The 17,482-nt window shown below is 35.2% G+C and overlaps 1 protein-coding gene across 2 annotated transcripts in view; it reads left to right on the forward strand.

The window, feature by feature from the left end:
• The first annotated feature begins 107 nt into the window (after nucleotides 1–107).
• LOC111154238 (sodium channel and clathrin linker 1) overlaps nucleotides 108–17,482 on the forward strand; it is a 191,423-nt gene continuing 174,048 nt past the window's right edge. For both annotated transcript variants that reach the window (XM_022513725.1, XM_022513735.1), the window contains exons 1-2: nucleotides 108–698; nucleotides 10,626–10,693. In XM_022513725.1, the coding sequence (XP_022369433.1) occupies nucleotides 665–698; nucleotides 10,626–10,693 (102 nt within the window). In that variant the 5' untranslated portion in view covers nucleotides 108–664. The remainder of the gene's footprint in view (nucleotides 699–10,625; nucleotides 10,694–17,482) is intronic.

Genomic DNA, 17,482 nt, shown 5'->3' on the forward strand with positions numbered 1-17,482 from the left:
TTACCCAGGTTCTCATAGCTCGGTCCAGACCTTGACAAATAGCCAATGGCGTGTAAGGACTCTAGGAAGCGCGATGGCGTAAGCGTGGACGTTCACGTGATGACGCAGACGGCGTTACCGTCTCCAAGGAGCGGTCCCGGGCACCGGTTTCAAAGTCGCAGGGCGGGCCGAGTCGACTTCCGTTGCTGGCCTCGGGTTTCCCCGTCGTCCTGGAGTCAACCCCGTACCCCAAACGCTCCTCCAAGGACGCCGCCACCCGGCTACTTGGCGGCTCCTTCGGCTGTCTCCTAAGTGGCCCGACACGACCCCGAGTGACCTGCGGGACGCCTGTAGCCATCCGCGTCCCCGTTTTACCCGGCCGGGATTCGGGTGCGGTGGAACAAAATTCACTTGGCGGGTCGCGAGCTGAAATCTGAAGTCTGTTGCCTGAGCGAGGGGCTGGGCTGGGACTCGGGAGAAGGAGGCGCGGCGGGGAAGCCGCGTGAGTAGGATGCTGATTACACCGCCCGAGTGCTTGACAACCTCCGGAGCGTTGCTTTAGTTTTCCCGAACAGCGAGTTCTGGGGTTTTTCTTTTTTGGTGATGGTGGTGCTGTTGGGGTTTTGTTTATTTTTGTCTTGAAGAAAGTGAAGGTGGTGAAATATCCAAACTAAATTCTATCGAAATGGCTACAGAAATCGACTTTCTGAGAGATCAAAGTAAGCTCCGTATTCCTTTATTGAGAATTCTTACATGTAAGGTTTAATGTCGTCGTTGCTGACCAGCAAATATTTTTCTAATGCTTGCTTGGTGCATGGAAATTTGTAAAAACTTAAGTTAGCTTTACAAAAAGCTTGGTAGTATGTGTGAGGATGTGTATATACTTAAGCAGAACCGTTTGGTAAATCCTTGGAGGATTCCTTAAGCTTACATGGGACTCTCCTAGACACTAAACATGGTTGTTTTGCTCCTCGCATGCTCTGGAGATATTAGAGGGCTAATAGCCAGGAATAGTTTCCAAGTCTGCCATTAGAACCTGGAGGCACAGTTCTGGCCATTTGTAAAGAGATGTTTATTGAACTCCTGTTGTTTTTTGTTTTTGTTTTTGTTTTGTTTTGTTTTTAAAGATTTTATTTATTTATTTGACAGACAGAGATCACAAGTAGGCAGAGGCAGGCAGGCAGAGAGAGAGAGAAGGGGAAGCAGGCTCCCCGCTGCCCAGAGAGCCCGATGTGGGGCTCAATCCCAGGACCCTGGGATCATGACCTGAGCTGAAGGCAGAGGCTTTAACCCACTGAGCCACCCAGGCGCCCCTGAACTCCTGTTTTTAGTTATGTGCCAGGCTCTATACAGGCAGAGCTGTTTCAAAGACGAGGAGGGCAGTTCTACCCTCCAGGAATTTAATTTGGGGAAGGAAATACGTAAATTCCATACACTGAAGTGGCAGCAAATGCTAACGCTTTTGCCTCCGTTTCCTCATAGGTGTTGGAATGATTAAATGAGTATTAAAATCTGTAAAAGATTTGTAATACCTGACAGTAAACAAATGTGCTCAACAAGTATTAACTATTACAGGATTATTATTAACTGTGGTCAAGGAAGGTGCCATTTGGCCTGAAACTTGAAGTAATAATATGAATTTACTAGATAAAGAACTGTGTAGATATCCCAAATAGAATAGTATATTCAGCGTTGAGGGGATTACGAATATGTTTGTTAAAGACTTGCGAGAATGTTGACTTATATGGAATGTGGTTTATATAGGCAAATACCAGGTGGAGCTGAAAGGGATGAATGGGGCTGGATAGTGAAGGGCCTTGTCTGCTGTATGTGGAGTTTGGACCATTGTACAGGTTATCGGAACCACTGAAAGGAATTCACTTGAGAGTAGCGTAATCAAATTGTGATTTGGAAAGCCTGGTATGGCTGTTACGAGGAATATGCATTGTAGCAGAGCGCAATTAAGGTGATTTGGCATACTGGTAAAAAGTGAACTAAGGTAGTACCGTGAGATTGGAGATTAGGGAATTTGAGAAAATAAGGTAGAGGGCAACTGAGGTTTTTGCTTTAAACAGCAGGGAAGGTGGGAAAAAAGTGCTAAGTGCCATTTTGGAAGCTTTAGAAACCAGTGGTTAAGAACTCAGCTTCTCAATTCAGTCTGTCGAGGTTCATATTCTGGCTTTATCTCTTTTCAGGTCTTTGACCTTCCGCAAGTTACTTAGCTCCTCTGTGCCTCAGTTTTCTTGTTTGTAAAATGGAAAGAATAGCACAATAACCCTCATGGAGTTGTAAGGATTAAATGAGATGATATAAATAAAGCATGGTTTCTAGTACATATTAAGTACACTATATATGTTATCTAAAATTACTGATGCGCTATAATGATACTATAACATTAGCATTATTTCTCAAGTTTGAAGTGGGAATATCTGCCACCTTGTAAGGAAGACTGGCTGGCCACCATCTTGCGTGGTGGGAGACAACAGTTTGGTGAGGAGTTTGGTTGGCGTGGGGAGGGTACCTGAGTCACTCAAACTGAGTTTTGGAGGAATGAGCCAGCCATTTTTTCCTTTTAACTGAACCCAGTGTGCCAGTTACAGTTGAGTGGGTTACCCTAGTAGGCAAAACACCTTGACACCAGCTGTGGTAAATATAGATGGCTTGACGTTCTCCCACCTATTTTAACCTTCTCTATACTGACTTCTTGATCTTAATTGCCTCTTTTCATTTGTTGTATTTGGATTTGATGTTTCTCAACTGGCAACCCCTGTGATAAAGCATTAGCTTTACAAGTAACTACAGGCAATTCCAAACCTGACCATGCTTCTAGTAAACTCCTAACACATTTTCAGGACACCGTTCTCCCACCTCCATCTGAGAAGGGAAATCTGATAGTCCTTAGAGACCTGTTCAAAGAAATACTTATTTATCAAGCTAAGGAATGAAAAAGTCATTCTTGTAGTGGGGATTTGGGAAGTGTAGATGAACTTATTTTTTCTTTTCATTCTTCGTGAAGTGTTCTTCACAGAGCAAAAGTTTTTAATTTTTTTTTAAAAGATTGTATTTATTTATTTGACAGAGAGACAGCATGAGAGGGGAGGGAAGAAGGTCAGAAGGAGAAGTAGACTCCTTGCTGAGCAGGGAGCCCAATGCGGGACTCGATCCCAGGAGTCCAGGATCATGACCTGAGCTGAAGGCAGTTGCTTAACCAACTGAGCCACCCAGGTGCCCAAAAGTTTTTAATTTTGATGAGGTTCTCAATTTGTTCTTTTATGGATGTCATATCTAAGAAATCTTTGCTTAATCAACGGCTGCAAAGATTTTCTATATTCTAGAAATATCGTAATTTGGGGTTTTACATTTAGATTTATGATCCACTTAGATTTTGTATAAGGTGCAAGATAAGGGTCAAAGCTCACTTTTTTGCATATGAATGCAATTGAAAAGATTATCCTTTCTCCCATCGATTACCATTGCACCTTTGCAAAAATCGTTTGTCCTTGGGACCCTTGGGCGGCTCAGTCCATTAAGTGTCTGGCTTCAGCTCAGGTCATGATCTCAGGGTGTTGGGATCAAGCCCCTCATCAGGCTCCCCACTTAGCAGGGAGCCTACCCCTGCTTGTGCTTGCATGCTCGCTCGCTCTCTCTCTCTCTCTCTGTCAAATAAATAAAATATTTAAATAAGATCGTTTGGCCTTATTTGTGTTCATCCATTTCTGGACTCTATTCTGTTCCATTGATTTGTTTATCTGTTTGCGCACCAGTATTCTAGTGTTTTGATTATTGCAGCTTTGTAGTAAGTCATAGAATCAGATGATGTTAGCCTTTCAAATGTGTTCTTTTTCAGTTATTTTGACTGTCCTATGTGCTTTACACTTCCATATGAATTTTAGAATCAGCTTGTCAATTTCTTCAACTAGATGTTGAGATTTTGAGAGGCATTGCTTTGAATCTGTTGATCAATATGTATAGAATTAATATCAAATGATATTGAGTCCTCTTATCAATGAAAAGGTATATTCTCTCCATTGATGTATCTATTCTTTTATTTCTCTCAGCGGTATTTTGTAGTTTTTCATATATAGGTTTTGCACATCTTTTATCAGATTGATCCCTATGTATTCTGTTTTTGATACTGTTGTAAATAGTATCATTCTTTTACTTTGGCATCTGATTTATCATTGCTAATATATAGAACTATATCTCTTTTTTTGGTATATTATACCCTGTAACCTTTTTAAACTCACTTATTCTAATAGGTTGTTTTTAGAGTTCATTAAATTTTCTGCATAGACAATCTTTTAATCTCTTAACAGTTTTAGTTCCTCCTTTCCAATTTAGATGTCTTTCATTTCATTTTTTGGTTATTGTACTGGCTAGAACTTCCAGTACAGTGTTGAACATGAGTGGTTGGAGTGGACATCCTTGTCTTTTTCCTAATCTTAGGGTACAAACATCTATCTTTCAAAATTAAGTATGATACTAACTGTAGATTTTTTATAGATGTTTTTAAAAGGTTGAGAATATTCCTTTCTATGCCTAGTTTTCCGAGAATTTATCAGAATAGATGTTGATTTTTTTTTCAAATGCTTTTTTTGCATTTATTGAGAGGATCAGATTTTTTTTTCCATTTTTAGTTTGCTAATAGGATGTCTTACATTGATTAATTTTCATATTTAAGCCTGCCTTACCTCTCTTTTTGGGATAAACTTCTCTTATTCATGTATTATCCTTTTTATATATTGTTAGATTTGATTTTTTTAAAAGTTTATTTAAAATTTTCATTTTCTCTGTTCATAAGTCCTTTTTTCCCCTTCTAATCTCTTTGCCTGGTTTTGGCATTGGGCAATGCTTGCCTTATAGATTTTGTTGAAAAATATTTTGTTTTCTTCAATTTTCTGGGAAAGTTTATGTAGAATTGACATTATTTCTTTCTTAAATGTTTGGTAGAATTTACCAGTAAAGTCAATTGGACTTGGAGTTTTCTTTGTGGGAAGATTTTAAACTAGAAATTTAATTTCTTTGATAGATAAAGAGCTAGTCAGAAGTCCGTTGTGTACTGTTGTTTTTGTTTTTTGGGGGTTTTATTATTGTTCTTGTGTACTGTTATAAACAGAGACCCACCACAGATTTCATATATCCAGAGTTCTCTCTCTCTGTAACTTTCTCTTTCATACTTTGTCTTGCCAATTCTTGTTCACTTGGTCTCCACTTCCTTAACTCAGAGAAGCTTCTGATCTCTGAGGCCTGCATTTTCCCTTTGTGCCATGGCCTAGACTCTCCAGTCATTAAGGTGGAGCAGTCATAGGGTTTACCTCATTTGTTTTGCATCTCTCATTATCACTGTCTATTGTCTAGTATCTTGCAAACCATTATTTCATTTATTTGCTTTTGGTTGTATTGAATGGGAAGGTGGTCCTTATTACTTCATGTTGGACATAAGCAGGAATCTATTCAAGTTACCCTGCTTTTGAAATCTTAAACACAAGTTTCTTGCTCCCACTGTCACTGTTCTTTGGCTTCATCAAGACTTCTATTCTGATTGGGTTATGGACATTGGGGAGGGTATGTGCTATGGTGAGTGCTGTGAAATGTGTGAGCCTGATGATTCACAGACCTGTACTCCTGGGGCAAATAATACATTATATGTTAATAAAAATAATTAAAAAAAAAAGACATATTCTTTGAACTCTTCATTTTCCTCTATTTCCTTAATTCTTTCCCAGCTTATATTCACTACTTTCTCTTTTTAAAAAGATTTATTTATTCATTGGGGGGTTGTGGGGGAGAGTGTGTGCGCAATTTGGGGGGAGGGGCAGAGGGAGAGATTCTCAAGCAGATAACCCCACTGAGCACAGAGCCTGACATGGGGCTCTGTTGGACAACCCTGAGGTCATGACCTGAATCGAAACCAACTCAACCAACTGAGCCACCCAGGCACTCCTGTTTTTACTACTTTTTTTACTGTAACCGTTGCCCATTAGTTCATCTGCTCTTTTGCCAGTAATCCTTTTTTTTTTTTTTTTTTAAGATTTTATTTATTTATTTGAGAGAGAGTGAAAGTGAAAGAGATCACAGAGGGGATCCACTGAGCAGAGAGCCGGATGCAGGGCTTGGTCCCAGGACCCGGGGATCATGACCTGAGCTGAAGGCAGTCACTTAACTGACTGAGCCACCAAGGTGCCCCTCTTTTGTCAGTAATCTTGATATGATTATACTGCTTTTTTATGTAGCACACACTCAGTAATACTTCATCCCTTGATCAGTTGTTTAATTTTCCTTAATAGTTATCACACCCAACTGTTCAATAGCCATAGATTAAAAAACTCATTGCTTTGGGTAAGTACCACCACAAGCTCACTAAAGACTGACTGAGCTGAGATTTGAACTGAGACTGTCTAGTTCCAGTGTCTGTATTCTTAACTTCTATCCAACAAAGAGACTTGTAAGAAAAAAAAAAATTATAGGCCTGTTTCACTTATGTATATACAAACTAAAAATCCTACATAAAAGGGGCGCCTGGGTGGCTCAGTGGGTTAAGCCTCTGCCTTTGGCTCAGGTCATGATCCCAGGGTCCTGGGATCGAGTGCTGGGATCGAGTCCCACATCAGGCTCTCTGCTCAGTGGGGAGCCTGCTTCCCCTCTCTCTGCCTACCTCTCTGCCTAATTGTGATTTCTTCCTGTCAAATAAATAAATAAAATCTTTAAAAAAAATTATTGAATACAATAAAGACCTAGGTTAATGGAGAAATCATTAACATATCAAATTTGTGGATTAGAATACTCAATATATTAAATATGTCAGTTCTTGATTAATGGTTAGACTTATGCATTCTCAAACTTAGTTTTGACAACATGATTCTAAAATCTAGTTGAAGAGGGGTGCCTGGGTAGTTCAGTTGGTTAGGCATTCAACTCGTGATTTCAGCTTAGGTCATGATCTTGGGACTGTGAGATCAAGCCTCATGTCGGGCTTTGTACTGGGTGTGAAGCCTGCATAAGATTCTCTCCCTCTACCTCTTCACCTTACCCCCACTAGCTCACTCTCACTCTCTCAAAAATAAAAAAATAAAAATCTAGTGGAAGAACTAAGAATAGCCGAGAGAGTTTTAAAGAATATCAAGGTGGGAAATTTTACTGGCTGGTTATTAAGACTTAAAAATTTGATTATTAAATCAATATTAGATTGTCAGATTGATATATACATAGATCAGTGGAATAAATTAACACGGAAAAGACATATACATGAAACTTGTTATCTGAAAGAACAGCAATATAAATCAGTGGGGAAAAGGTATTTAGCAAATGGTGCTAGGATAATTGGCTATCCAAATAGGAAGGAAGAAATAATAAAAATACCTTTCCACATATATAGAAATATCATCTGCAGGTTGATTGAAGAAATAAATTATATTTAAACTTTCAGAAAAAAATTTAAGAGGGTGTCTTTATGATCTCAGGATAAGGAAAGATTTAGATTTAAATATTTTGGATGAATGAATGAAAGAAATAGGAGACTTAAGTTAGAGTAAAATTTTCTCCTTATTAAAATCAACCTCTGAGGATTGAATGTGTTTCCTTCAGTAATCCACAATTGACTTTTTTTTTTTTTTTTTTTAGATTTTATTTATTTATTTGAGAGAAGGAGCATGAGCGGGGAAGGAATATTTTTAGGAATTATGTATATGCGTAATTTTAAAGTTGCACTAATTTATGTTCTCACCAGCAGTTGAGAGTTTTCATTATTTTACATTGTCACCAACATGTTCTATAATTTTAGCTCTTTATTGTAATTTTAATTTGTATTTTCCTGATGTCTAATGAAGTTGAGCAGCTTTCTATGTTTATTAGCTCCCTGGGTAATCTTCATTGAAGGTGCCCATTCATGTCTTACCACAATCTATAGGCTTATCTGCCTTTTAATTGATAGCTTTTTGTATATTCTAGATACAAGCCCTTTTCTGTTACATGTGTTGGAATACATTCTCCATGTTTGTGTCTTGTTAAGTCTCTTTGTTGAACAGAAGTTCTTAATTTTAATGTGGTTCAGTTTATCATGGTTTTTTTCACTGTGGTTAGTGTTTTTGTGTTCTGATTAAAAAATCTTTCCCTACCCTAAGATATATAAAAATATTCTATACTTGTCTAGAATTTGTTTTGGCATTCACAATTAGATCTTCATTTCACCTAGAATTGATTTTTATAGATAATGTTTTATTTTTTATGAGGATATCCAGTTGACCCGGACCAATTTTAAAAAGATTTTTTTTTTTCATTTTTTAAATTAACATACATTATTTGTTTCAGGGATACAGGTCTGTGATTCATCAGTTTTGCACAATTCACAGCGCTCACCATAGCACATACCTTTCCCAATGTCCATCACCCAACGCACCATTCCTCCCACCCACCTCCACTCCAGCAATCCTCAGTTTGGTGTCCTGAGATAGAGAGTCTCTTATGGTTTGTTTCCCTCTCTTTTGTCTTGTTTCGTTTTTTGCTCTCTTCCCCCAAGATCCTCTCCCTTGTTTCTCTAATTCCACATATCAGTCAATCAGAGAAAGACAATTATCATATGATCTTACTGATACGTGGAATATAAAAAGATTATTCTTTACTTCACACTGCTTTGCAGTGCCCCTTCAATCATAATTCAGTTGTTTTAAGTGAATAATTCAGGTGTTCTAAGTGAATGTGAATTTATCTTTGTATTCTTTATTCTCTTCCATTGGTTAGATTTGTTTATTTTTATACAGCTATCACACTTTCTAAATGACTGTAACTTTGTGATAAACCTTGATATCTGGTAAAGCAAGTCCTCCCCCATTCTACTTTTGTAAGAATCCCTTAGCTTTTCTTGTCATGTTTACACCTATATTTTAGAATCACCTTTTAAATTTTTGCAATATCTTTTGGAATGTTAACTGAGATTGCATTTAGGCTATTTGTGGATCACCTTGGGGAGAACTGCTATCTTCACAATACTAACTCCTATAAACCATGAGTTTCTCTGTCCACTTATTTAGTCTTTAATTTCTCTCCTTATTGTTTCATATTTTTCTGTACACAGTCTTGCTCTTTTGTTTAAATCCTTTAGATTTATTCCTAGACATTGTTTTTTTAGTATGGTATTGTAAATGACATCTTTTATTGTAACTTTGTTGCAAATATATAGTAATATAATTAGTTTTTGTATATTGGCCTTATCTCCAACAACCATGCTGAAGGTCATTATTCTAAGATTTTATCTTTGACTTCTCTGGGATTTACCTATACCTATACATGATTAACTATGGATAGTGGATAATTTTTTTTTTTTCTTTTCAGTCTTTATACTTTTATTTCTTACTTGCCTTATTGCATAAACTTAGACCTCCAGTAGAGTGTGATTAAATGGCAAGAGAATTCGTCCTTCCCAATTTGTCATTCCCAATTTCTGGGGAAAGTTTTCAACGTTCTCATCCTTAGTATGATGTCTGGTGTGCATTTATGTAGAAATCAGTTATCATATCAAGGAAATTAACTTCTGTTCTTACATTCCTGAGGCTTTATCATGAATATATCTTAAATATCATCAGATGCTTTTACTGTAACTTTTGAGATGATTGTATTTGTTGATCTTTTTTGTATGTTTATTTTGAATTTCTTTGGGGGTGGACTTTATTATTTCCTTCACTTGATCTTTGGGTTTAATTTGCTTTTCTTCTAACTTTTTGGGATGGACCTATATTTCATTGACTATAAACCTTTTCTAATATAAGCAATTAAAGCTATAGACTTTTTTTAGCAAGTTTTCAGGTATTACATTTTCACTATCAACTCAAAATACATCCAAATTTGTTTTGTAATTCCTCCTGTGACCCATGGGTTATTGAAAAGTAATTTTTGAACTTCAAAATGTATTAAAATTTTCCCTTTTTGATTTTTTATTCTAGCTTAATTGTGCTACTGTCAGGTAACATGCCCTCTTTGGCTTTCAGTCCTTTTGAAAGTTGAGGTTTACTCTATTGCTAGCAAATTTTCAGTTTTAAACAATCCATGTGATCTTGAAATAATTTTTCTACATTCACTGTGTTCTATGCTTTCTTGATGTGAATAGAAATATTAAGCACCTTGTGCTTACTGAAAGCACTTGACTTTATTCCAGTCCTTCATTTTATTATCTCTTACTCCTGTATAATTCAGAATCTTTGTCCTGCTGTTTCTCTTCTGTTTTTGTTTGTTCTGGAACAGAATTTTAGCCAATTTTCACTATTGGAAAAATATGACTATAGCTTATCTTTTCAGTTCTTTTCACTTCCAGTAGCAGGAATTTGGGGAAAAAAAAAAATGGAGTATTTTTTTACTTCTGCTAGCCTGAAGAGTAAACCAGGAAGAATTGAGAATTAAAACGTAAGAAATCAGAACAATTAGTTCTTTGCAGCTATTCTTTTCCCACTAGCAGTAGGTAGTTGACCTATGTGTATAGAAGGGCCCTTAAATTCAAAAAACATGTGTTGAAATTGATGATTCATTTTGAGAAGCAGTGAAGACTAGCAGTTTTGCATTGGATATGTCAGATAATAACTATCTTGTTTGTAGTTTTTAAATATTGAGCATTAGCCAGTGAACTATGGAGTGTTTTTTTTTTTTTCCCTTTGTTTCAGATCACCGACTAAATGAAGTTCTTAGACGATATCAAATGGAAAATTTTTCCAAATGTTCATCGGTGCAGGTATGTAAATTAGTTAAGGTCTAAAAAACAAGGTTCAGATTTGGTTGTAAATATGTTTATGTAAATAAATTCTACTTAGGATTATTCTCATGTGAAGTTGCCTATAGCACTTTGAAATTTACTTACAACTGGGATTTGTATAGGGAAATGCTTGTTTTTGCTTAATAAAAGTAGTTCTTTGGCCATAGAAATTGCCTTTATTTCTGAATTGGAGGTTAGGTATTATGTATGATGTTAAAATATCTGAGTTCTAAAATGAGAATTCATTGACGTTTTGAAATGAAATCTTTTCTTAGGATACATTTCATAGTAAGCTTTAACATGCAATTCTCATAAATTATGGCAAGCAAAAACTAAATCAAAATAGTAAACAATATACAGCATTGTTTTTAATACTTCTTTCCTTGGGTGCATGTTCTTTTTTAAATATTCTGTTAAAAATTTTTTGAACAATGAGATATGTTTATTGGTGGACTCTGAGTTACACAATATTAAAAGAAAAACAGTAGCTCCTATATTAGTGATAGCAGCCTACTGAATTAATAAGGATGTATTTTGATCTTGACATCAGTGAATCTTGTAACCAAAGCATTGTTTTGCGGTGCCTGGGTAGTTCGTTGGTTGATGATTCATTTTGAATATATAAGTGTCCGACTTCTGATTTTGGCTCAGGTCACGATTTCAGTGTTGTGAGATAGAGCCCTCCATTGCTCGGTGCTGAGCCTGGAGCCTGCTTGGGATTCTCTCTCTTCCTCTCCCTCTACTCCACCACTACCACTCCCACCCCACTCATGTGCCCTCTCTCTTAAAAATAGAATTGTTTTTAAGGTATTAAGAAAGAAGTTGTTTAAAAAGTAATGGTTTATCTTGTTGACTTGACTATACTTATACTTTCTTTAGTGTATTCTCAACATTTAGCCTGCTGCTCAATTTTTATTTACAAAGACCAGACTGCGTCCAGGGGGTCTTAAAATTATCCATCCACTATGTTAATCATGTTATTGTTTTTCTTACATTATTTTGTTAGTTATGCTTAACTAAGAACTGTTATCATTTAGATGATAGAGAATTGTAATACAGGAGCCTCTAAATTTTGTTCAGATTCTTAGGTTCTTTTTCTTCTGCTTAATGTCTTATAGAATATGTCTAAAAGGAGGATTCAAACAAAAGAGTGATTTTAAAGCCTGAGAAGATCTCTTGGCACGGTTTTATATCATACCTACTGTACATGGCTGACTTATGAAAGATTGTTTTACCAGATAAAGCAGTGATTGTATGTAGACCTTTAGATGCACTTGCCTTGTACATTGTGATTAATTAATTAAAGCCTCAAGGTAACATACCAAGTAAGGTCAAGTCTTCTCTTATTTAATAGTGTACACTCCTGTGAAATTACAGCTCCTTGAATTCTCTAAAGGTACATATTCTTCTTTTACAGATGCTATTATAGTCATACAATCAAATCTTGATTCCTAGCTCTTATTTTTGGTAGTAATACATTGTTACTGCCTAAGAGTGTTCTGAAGTTCGCTGTCTCTTCAGAACACATTGCTGTCTCAAAATACCAATCCCCTTGCCTTCCACTGCATATTTTGCAGTAATGAGAAAAGAGGTGATATGAGAATATGAGAAAGAGATTAATCTGCTATCTAGCATTATGGTCCATATCCTTGGCCATATATAGTGCATTCTTCAGTTCTTCACCCCAGAAATGTTATACTGGTTTCTGAAAAACTGGAAAAAGTGAAAAAATTTGAAAAAAAAAAATGAAAAAAATTGAAAAACTGTCAAGAGGAATTTTTTTAATTGTGTTTTTCTTTTTATAGTATTTTTACTTTTTTTTCTGTTTGTAGACATAGAAGTAGGAGGAAACCATTATTAAAGGTTATGTGAAACCCAGGAGCACTGGCTGAGATCTCTTCTCACTAACTTTAGTGATTGCTGCTAGCAACAGAAATCCTTCATAAACTTTATTTGGCCTTTTTGTTCAGCTGTGTTTCCCAGGTGTCAATTCTTATTAATAGATGCTCAATAAATATTTGTGGAATGAATGAAGCAATTATACCCTTCCTTTACTTTATTCCTGCCTACTAATTTCCCAACATCATTTGAGCTCTATATGCTATGTACAGTGAGAGTTGAGATGAAAAAGTCATGATCAGCTTGTGAAATACAAACAGTTCATGCTTTTTAGTCTATTTTTCAGAATAAAATCACAATGAAATTCCTTTCTTCCTCACACTAGGCAAATGGCCAGGACTTGTGTTAAATGAACATACTTTATGAAACTTTTCTAATATTAGAAAAATAAAGCTGCCAGAATTTGATATTTTTTTCTTAAATTTTAAGTTGGAATTTCAAACTTGATTTTCTGTAGAAACTGTGCTATAAGTGATAGTTAAAATTCATTTGTGCTATCACTATATAATAATCATTTAGGCTTCCCATGGATCAAAGGAAGTTTTATGAATTGCCTTAAGGTTTTTTTGTATAGTGTTTCTTAGGGAAATACATGATATATTTAGAATAATGATACATAAATTGTATGGATTTAAACTGAAAGTTAGATTTTCCAGTGTGTGCAGTAGCTTGTATATTTAATATATTTGGTTCATTATACTTTAATAAGTGACTCCTCTTTTACTTATTTATTTTAAAGCTTTATTCATTTAATTTTAGAGAGAGAGACAGGGTGCATGCATGCACCAGGTGAGAGGCAGAGGAAGAGGAGAGAGTCTTAAGTAGACTCGGTGCTGAGTCAGAGCCCAATGCAGGGCTCGATCTCACAACATGAGATCATGACCTGAGCCAATATCAAAAGCTGGAAGCTTAATCTATTAAAACACCCAAGCACCCCCATTCATCTTTAAAAATAAAAAACTTCTTATAATTGTATGTGACCTTCCAAAGATGGTTTAAATAACAACTAGTTTCTTGAATGATCCCTTCAGGGTTATTGTGAAATTTAGTTGTCTTTCTTTGATTATTTTGTGTTTTATGTATAAATAAAAAGCATGTCAAGTGGCACTGCTCTCTGAGAGCATGAGATCCAGCCCCATGTCAGGCTCCGTCCTGAGCACTGAGCTTGCTTAAGATTCTCTCTCCCTTTCTCTTTGTCTCTTCCCTGTCACATGCATGCACAAGTGTGCTTGCTCACTCTCTCTCAAAAAAAAAAAAAGGGGAAAAATGATTTAGCACTTTAAAGAGAGTCTAAGTGTAAGAGTTTAGCAATTTCTGTACATCGACCTTCATTGATAAATGATGAAAATCCATCTTTCCATATATAAATGATTTGCTGCAACACTCAAAAATGTGCAACAACACTTTCACAAAATGCTAATCAGCCTATATTTTCTTCCAAAGGATGGCAGATAGGATGCGATTAATATATTTTATAGCCAGTGATATAGAGTAAAGTAAGGGGCACAAAATTAAACATTCAGAATTATGATTAGAATACTTCGTGTTTGTTTTCCTCAGAGGAAGTATCTGAGGAATATCCTCAGAGGAAGTATCCAGAAATTTTGTCTACCCAATTATAATCCAATATTATTGACATTCTTTGATACACTCTCATCATCATCTCAGGAAGTCCTTTTGGGATCAAAATAATAGAAATTAATTGTAGAGTATCTGTTATTCAAGATATATAAAATGCTTCGTATGTTTCTTTTATTTAGTATAGTTTGTTTAAATTTTGTTTTAGAAAATATAAAAAGGATATTTATAAATGCTTTTTTTTTTTTTGGTGATCATAGCTTATTGGATAGGATTGTTAGTCTTGTTCACCTGAAACTAATATGACATATGTCAATTATATTTCAATTGAACTATATAAATATAAATATATGTAAATGTATAAATATACATATATATTTGGCTTTTATAAAAAGATTTTATTTTTTTAAGTGTTTCTATACCCAGCATAGGGCGTGAAACCCACAACCTGAGATCAAGAGTCACACACTCTACTGAGTGAGCCAGCCCCGTACCTCTATATAAGTGCTTTTATAGTTGTTGTCAATCTTATTCTCCCAACCTGATTTTTTCCACTAGATCTTGAATTATTAAGTCATGCAGTCTTTTATTCTGAAAGTTTCACTAGTAAGTGGGGAAGGATTGCTGAATCTATATTTTTATTCTTTTTCTTATATTTTGATTTAATATGTTTATCTTAAAATCATGTAATTTTTTATAATTTGGATTATTGGTCATTTACTCTTAAATTGGTATTTCTGTAACAACTATCATTAGAAAATAGTTTCAGAGCAGTGTCTTTATAGAATTCAGTTAAACTAATATATATTGAGTACCTCCTCTATGTAAAGCACTAAGCCAGAAACTTTAGTGATATGAAAATGTATATAATAAAATTACCATTTCATAGGAACCTAAAGACTAATAAAAATAGCAGTTGAGACAAATATTAAATAACTAGGTATAAGGCATATTATTCGTATCTTAACCTTAAAGCCAAATGAGGGTATCAGAGAAAAAGGAGATCAAATATAGTTGGAGAGATCAGAAAAAGTTTCCTGAAGGATGTAGCATGTCTGATGAGTACTGAAAAGTAGGTAAGATTTCTAAAGAACTTCAGTGAGAGCTAAAAGAAGGGGTAGTGGAGAGCATAGCAGATGGACCCACTGGCATGATGAGAAGCAAAAGGAGGTAAGAAAGTGGGAGTTGTATTTAGGGAGTAAAACATACTTCATTTTTTATACTGTGTTTGACATATACAAGAGAAGTAATGGAAAATAACATTAGGAAGAGTAGGTTTTGTAGAGTGCCTTAAATGGTTAAGTTGAGGAGTTTGGATTTAATTTAGTAAACACTGTGCGATTCCTAAATAATTGTTTAGAAGAATGATAGAGTGAAACTCAGTAAGAATAACAATTCAGAAACTTAAAATTGATGGGTGGGAGGTTAATGAGGGCTTGAATTATTATTTTGTAGAATGCCATCCATCTCCCAACTATTAGTCATAACACTGCTAGTTGATTTGATTTTTATAAAAATTCCTAAGAAATTTGAGAAATATTTTTAAAGTTTGAATTACTTAGCTATCCCCAAAAGATTTTTAACTAACTTTTGAACAATTGAAAGTTAAAATATCACTTGTCCATTAATTAATATTTAAATAATACAATAATTATTTTTAATAGTCTAGGATTAAGTAAATCCTACCCTGAAATTACATAGACTACTGGATGCATTTATTCTTTAATCTATCAGTTCTCTCTGGACGGTTACCCTTTTTGTATAATTCATCTTACAGTCCTAGATCCATGTCAACATGTCTGTTGAGGCTGTATATTTTGAGAAATCCTTTCCATGTTGGTTGGATGTTCATAACATATACTTTGGTTAGCTAATAGAGTTTCCCCCATATTAAGAAAAAAGAAATTTTAAAAAGTAAAGAGCAAAGATTTATTAAGAGCTTTCTATATGTCAGGAATTATACTAAACACTTTGAGTATATCGTTCCTTTATTTAAATTTTTTTCAAACATACATTGAAGTGCGGAAGTTATTAAAAATGGTATCTGGTAGCTAGCTACCACCCAGTTGTGTCCATTCTTAATTTTTTGCCATGTTTACTTCCAGTCTTTTTTTTCTTTTTTCAGTCTTTTTTTTTTTTTTTTAAGATTGTATTTATTTAACAGACATCACAGGTAGGCAGAGAAGAAGAGAAGAAGGCAGAGAGAGAGGAGGAAGCAGGCTCACTGCTGAGCAGAGAGCCGGGCACACGGCTTAATCCCAGGACCCTGGGATCCTGACCTAAGCTGAAGGCAGAGGCTTTAGACCACTGAGCCACCCACGTGCCCACTCTTTTTTTTTTTTCTTTTTTAAAGAAATAAGACATTGCAGAAACAATTCAGTGTCTGTACCTCTTGTGCATTCCCTTCTATCCCTTTCCAGTGGTAATCACCGTCCTAAATTTAGTGTTTTCCAATGGTATATATGCTCCCAGTACTTTTACTATGTATGTTCATATCTGCAGTAATTTTATTGTATCATTTGGCAAGTTTAAAATCTTTTATAAGTGATATCATACTATATGTATCTGACTGCAAACCTTGCTTTTTTTGCTTAAAATTATTTTTAAGAATTTGATACATATATCACAAGTTCATGCATTATATAACATTTGTCCACTACATTCCACTGTATTATTAGACCACAAGCTATCCATTCTCCTATTAAAGAACATTTAGATTTTGTCCAGTTCTTATATTTTGCAGTAATCCTTAAGCACATTGTTAAACATGTCTCCATATACACATCTGAGAGGTTTTTTAGGATGTATACATAAATTAGACTTTTCTCATCTTCAGGTTTACTATAAATTGTCCGAGGTGGTTGTACTTGTTTTCATTCCCATTCATGGTGTATGAGAGTGCTCCTTGTAAAACATCTTTCTGAGCCATTGGTTGCATTGTCAGACATTTTGTTTTGGTCGGTGTGGTTGGTGTAAAATGACATCTTACTATTGTTTTATTTGTATTTCCCTAATTATTAATGACATTGTGTTTGCTTTTATTTGTCTGATCTCAGATTTCCTCTTTATTTTGCTTGTTGATACTCTCACTGACACATGTGGAAAGTTCAGTTTGTGGGTTTTCATTTATCTTGTTTATATGCTCTATAGTAGAAAAATTTAAACATTTAATATAGTCAAATGTGTCAGTGTTTTACTCTTGTGTCTTAAGTCCTTTACTTGCATAAGTGCATATTTAAGTCTTTAATTAATCTGGAATTTATTATTGTGTATTATGTAGGAAGGATGTCT

The sequence above is a fragment of the Enhydra lutris genome, unplaced genomic scaffold (assembly GCF_002288905.1).
Source record: "Enhydra lutris kenyoni isolate GAN:26980312 unplaced genomic scaffold, ASM228890v2 scaffoldscaffold3, whole genome shotgun sequence".
Classification (NCBI taxonomy): domain Eukaryota; kingdom Metazoa; phylum Chordata; class Mammalia; order Carnivora; family Mustelidae; genus Enhydra; species Enhydra lutris.